The sequence below is a fragment of the Danaus plexippus genome, chromosome 7 (assembly GCF_018135715.1).
Source record: "Danaus plexippus chromosome 7, MEX_DaPlex, whole genome shotgun sequence".
Taxonomy (NCBI): Eukaryota; Metazoa; Arthropoda; class Insecta; order Lepidoptera; family Nymphalidae; genus Danaus; species Danaus plexippus.
The window spans coordinates 5,800,337-5,804,320 of NC_083541.1; the positions used below are offsets into that span (position 1 = coordinate 5,800,337).

Below are 3,984 nucleotides of genomic sequence, written 5' to 3' on the forward strand. Positions count from 1 at the left end.
ATTGATTCACATTGTCCCAGTATACTTTCAATATTCAACTCCTAGTTTATTATTTATTTTTCTTTCGTCCATACTAGCTTTCTTGAAATTACTATATAATAGAGCACGCAACGAATGATTCTGCTACTTCAGTTTTGAATGTAAAATATTTTGCTTTCAGTGTTATTATATATAGTGTCAAAGGGAGTATATATTTTTTATACTCTTTAATTTCTTATATCTCGTTCTGTTCGGTCACAAATTATCTACACATATAAATATGAAATTACTCAACATATTTATTACTGGGAACTATTTCTATAAACATCACTCATAATACGCGAATGCTTCTAGAATTTTCTTTTAAGACCAACATACATCAAAAGGAGCTTGTCTAGCATATAGAACACCTGTTTCATATTAAGAAAATAAAATAACTGCAAGCGTACAGGCTTACAAACAGAGTTAGTGTTAAAATTGTCTCTATTAGTTCTTAGAATTGTTTAAAGAAGCTGACAGTCCTTTAAATATCACTGCAAAATTCTACTTATAAATAGCATATAAAATATAAGTACATATTATAAGACAGAGACGAAACCTCTTAGCATTCAATGGATTCATCCTGCGAGTGCCGGGTCCATCGCGTTGCAGGGAGAGGAGCTTCAACAGTGCCTGGGACTTGCGACCCAGGTGTAGGTTTAGGGAGCCTGAGGTATGTTCAGAAATCATGAACTTATTATAGTATAGTTTTATTTGTTGTGTTTAAGTTTTATTAATAAATTATAAATATTATTTTACAATTCACACATATATTGTACAAATGATTGAAGTTGCGGTGTGAGTTTTATGTTCCTTAAAAAGTATTAACAACGCTTAATATGCTCTGTTATAACTTAGAGAATCTTCCAAAATAATACGAATCTTTTACTCCATTTCAACGAGATAAGTTTGGATATTATAGAACTATGCATTTATATTTACCTTAAGATATTTTTCTCTTCCCTAAAGTTTGATACAGTAATTGTAAAGAACAAATGATGAAATAGACTTAACTCATTAACGTACCTGAATTGTGAAAGACATAATATAATCCTTTTCTTTAGCAAATTTCAACAAATAACAAATAACTACAAAGATCTCCTTGGGTGTCGTGAAGACTTCCTATGCTAATGTTGTTTCAAGAGTATATTATGGTGCCAATTTACAATAAAGAGAGGCCCTTTAACCCTTTACTTGGCAAGACCTAAAAATATGAAAAAAAAGGTAATTATTGATAAATTTTGTTTAATTTATGAATGGACAACTTGAGAAAAATAAAAATAAAAATCTAGGTATCCTAGGTTTCGAGAAAACTTAAGTACATCACAATGTACACTGCCAATTTTACAGAAATATTATAAATAAATTGTTTGTACATTTTGGTGTACACTACCAAGGACATAATGAATTACATTATTCAGGTTATTATAAATTTATTTCAAAAAAAGGAGGAAATATTTAAATTATTCTTTATTATTTTAGGTGAAAATTACGAAAGCAATTACGTTTTATTTTTCCCACAACAAAACACAAATGTACGTTACATTTTATACAGTAGACAGATGTTCTTCCACTCTTACAATATTTGCAACGCATTGTTTCATTACCTGCTTCTGGAAGATGACCTGTGTTATCAAATCTGACGCTATCAGTTGGTCGGACTGAGACTGGTTTATGGATTTTCAGATTCTCGCCTATATCGTCTGTAACGTTTTGGTTTGTTCCTATTCTAATAGACTTAGACAACCCATCAAACAATTCAAATCTGAAATCTTTCAATGAAGTCTTCTTCCCATCTCTTCTATGTAGGAGCCAAGCGTTATTTATACACATATCAACAAGTTGTGAAAATATTCCCAAGTACCAACGGTGACTTTTGAAGGGAGTTCTATATAACGATATCAACATATCTGCTAAATCGACCCCTCCCATATGTTTGTTGTAATGTTTGACCACTTGAGGACATTCTACATCTACTTTCTTTTTCTCATCCTTATCGTATCGTTTGATTGTTTCTAAGGGGTACGAGTCTATGTAGGTGCTAATAAGTGTAACCACTTTATTGTCGTTCCACTTTACGACTGCCAACTTATTCTTATTGCAAACCACCTGGGCGCTAGAACCGCGTTTCTTCTTTTTTAATTGTTTGTCAGTTGGCAATAACTCTTGACAGCCTCTGAGACGATTAGTCCTTATTGTTCCTAGACTAAGGATCCCGTATTCTTCCCGCAGAATATATGTTAGTTCAGGCGACATAAAAAAGTTATCAGCATACACAATGGCCGGCTTTTTCTTTATAGTTTGACACAATGCAAGCACTACCATACCTCCTAAACCAATTGTAGCTTCTTTCTCTGAAAAAGTCAGTCCACGAAAGGTATCGTCGCCACCATACAGAATAAAATCGTAGATGATACCCGAAACACCCGCACGGACAAAATTCTTAAACCCCCATTTCTTAGGTTTCATTTTTATGTACTGCTTTCGTTTACCTGCTTTACGACCTTTATAAGGTATCATCATCTCGTCAATGGAATATTTTCCTTCTTCTTCAATTTTCAGAAAATTTTTGCGTATTTTCTCCATTAGGGGGCGAATCTTGAAATAACGGTCTGAATCTTGCAAAGTATTATCAACAAAATGAATATATCGACGTATTTGTTGATACTTTTTGAGAGGCATAAGATCAGCAATGAGAGGGTATCTTGTTTTTCTTGCCCAATAGTCAGTATAAGCTGGCATCTGTACTATACCCATCATGATTTGAATGGCCAGGAAGCTTTTAATCTCATCTTCTGTCAGCTGAATAGATCGACCTAGTTGTTCAACTGCATATAAATTTGTATTATAAACAATGTCAGTAATTAAGTCAGGAGAAAAAAGAAATAAAAATAATCCAGTACTGTCTCTATTTGTGTTTGATGGAGATTGTATAAGTTTTCTTCAAGAGATACATTGTGACGAAATACTGCTTTTAACCATTGATAATTTAGGGCGAATTTCTGAACCTTTACTTTTTTGGTCACTACAGTCTTTGTTGTCTTTTTACGCTTGGACCTGGTAAGTAGTAACTGCTGTCCGCTGGTGCTAGGCTGGGGAGATGATAGTTCAACAGAAGGAGATGGCAAAGATTGGATGGAGTTCAATGTGGGTATAACATTGTAGTTACTTGTATTCGGCGATGGAAAAACTTCATCAAATGTTGGTGTGAGTGGTAAAGTAATGGGTATATCATGCTGTTCGTTTTTGGAGTCAGTTGAAGTATCAAGCAAATTAAGGGCTTCTAGTGATGATGCTATTGAAGGTGGATCAGAGGTATCTGGTGAAGGCGGTATATAAGCATTTGCTTCCTCATCAGATGTGGAACTATCGTCAGAGCATGCGTTTTGAGCGGGTACCAAAGCCAAGATCTTATGGGCGCGAGTTAGTTGTAAGTTCTGCAGGCGGAAAAAGAAAAAAAAAAGTTCAAAGCAGACAGTTTTTATGAGAAGGTAAAAAAATAAATAAACAAAAACTGCCGATTCGTTGAAAAACAAAAACTGTGTAAACTTAGCAATGTACAGCGTGGTTACCATAGTTCATTTTTAGTATTTTAGTGCGTTATTGGCAACGTGCAGTGCAGTGTACATACATTTGTTTCAACCAAAATCGGCCATAAAAATTGACACAGTAACGCATAAAACCACTTTTTGAGTAATACATAGTTTTTAGATCAAATAACACACCATTTTTTATTAGTTTTTGAGCTAAAAAGTAATTTATAACGCAAAAACTTACCCGGGTCCCGCCAACACTTTGTTGTTTCGAAGCCATTTTGAATTTGACATGTGTTGTTCAGTGTTGCAACAACGAAAATATTTTTCTACTAATTCTAAATTATTTAGTAATATTTTTAATAAAAACAAAACAAAAAAGTATTATTATTTAACCAGTAAATTTTTTTTGAAATGTATGTACAGTCTAATG

At 33.4% G+C, this 3,984-nt stretch overlaps 1 protein-coding gene across 1 annotated transcript; it reads right to left on the reverse strand.

The window, feature by feature from the left end:
- Positions 1-1,473: 1,473 nt before the first annotated feature.
- Positions 1,474-3,984, reverse strand: LOC133318766 (piggyBac transposable element-derived protein 2-like). Its single transcript, XM_061520969.1, has one exon. The coding sequence runs from the start codon at positions 2,776-2,778 to the stop codon at positions 1,492-1,494; it is 1,287 nt and encodes a 428-aa protein (XP_061376953.1). The 5' UTR covers positions 2,779-3,984; the 3' UTR covers positions 1,474-1,491.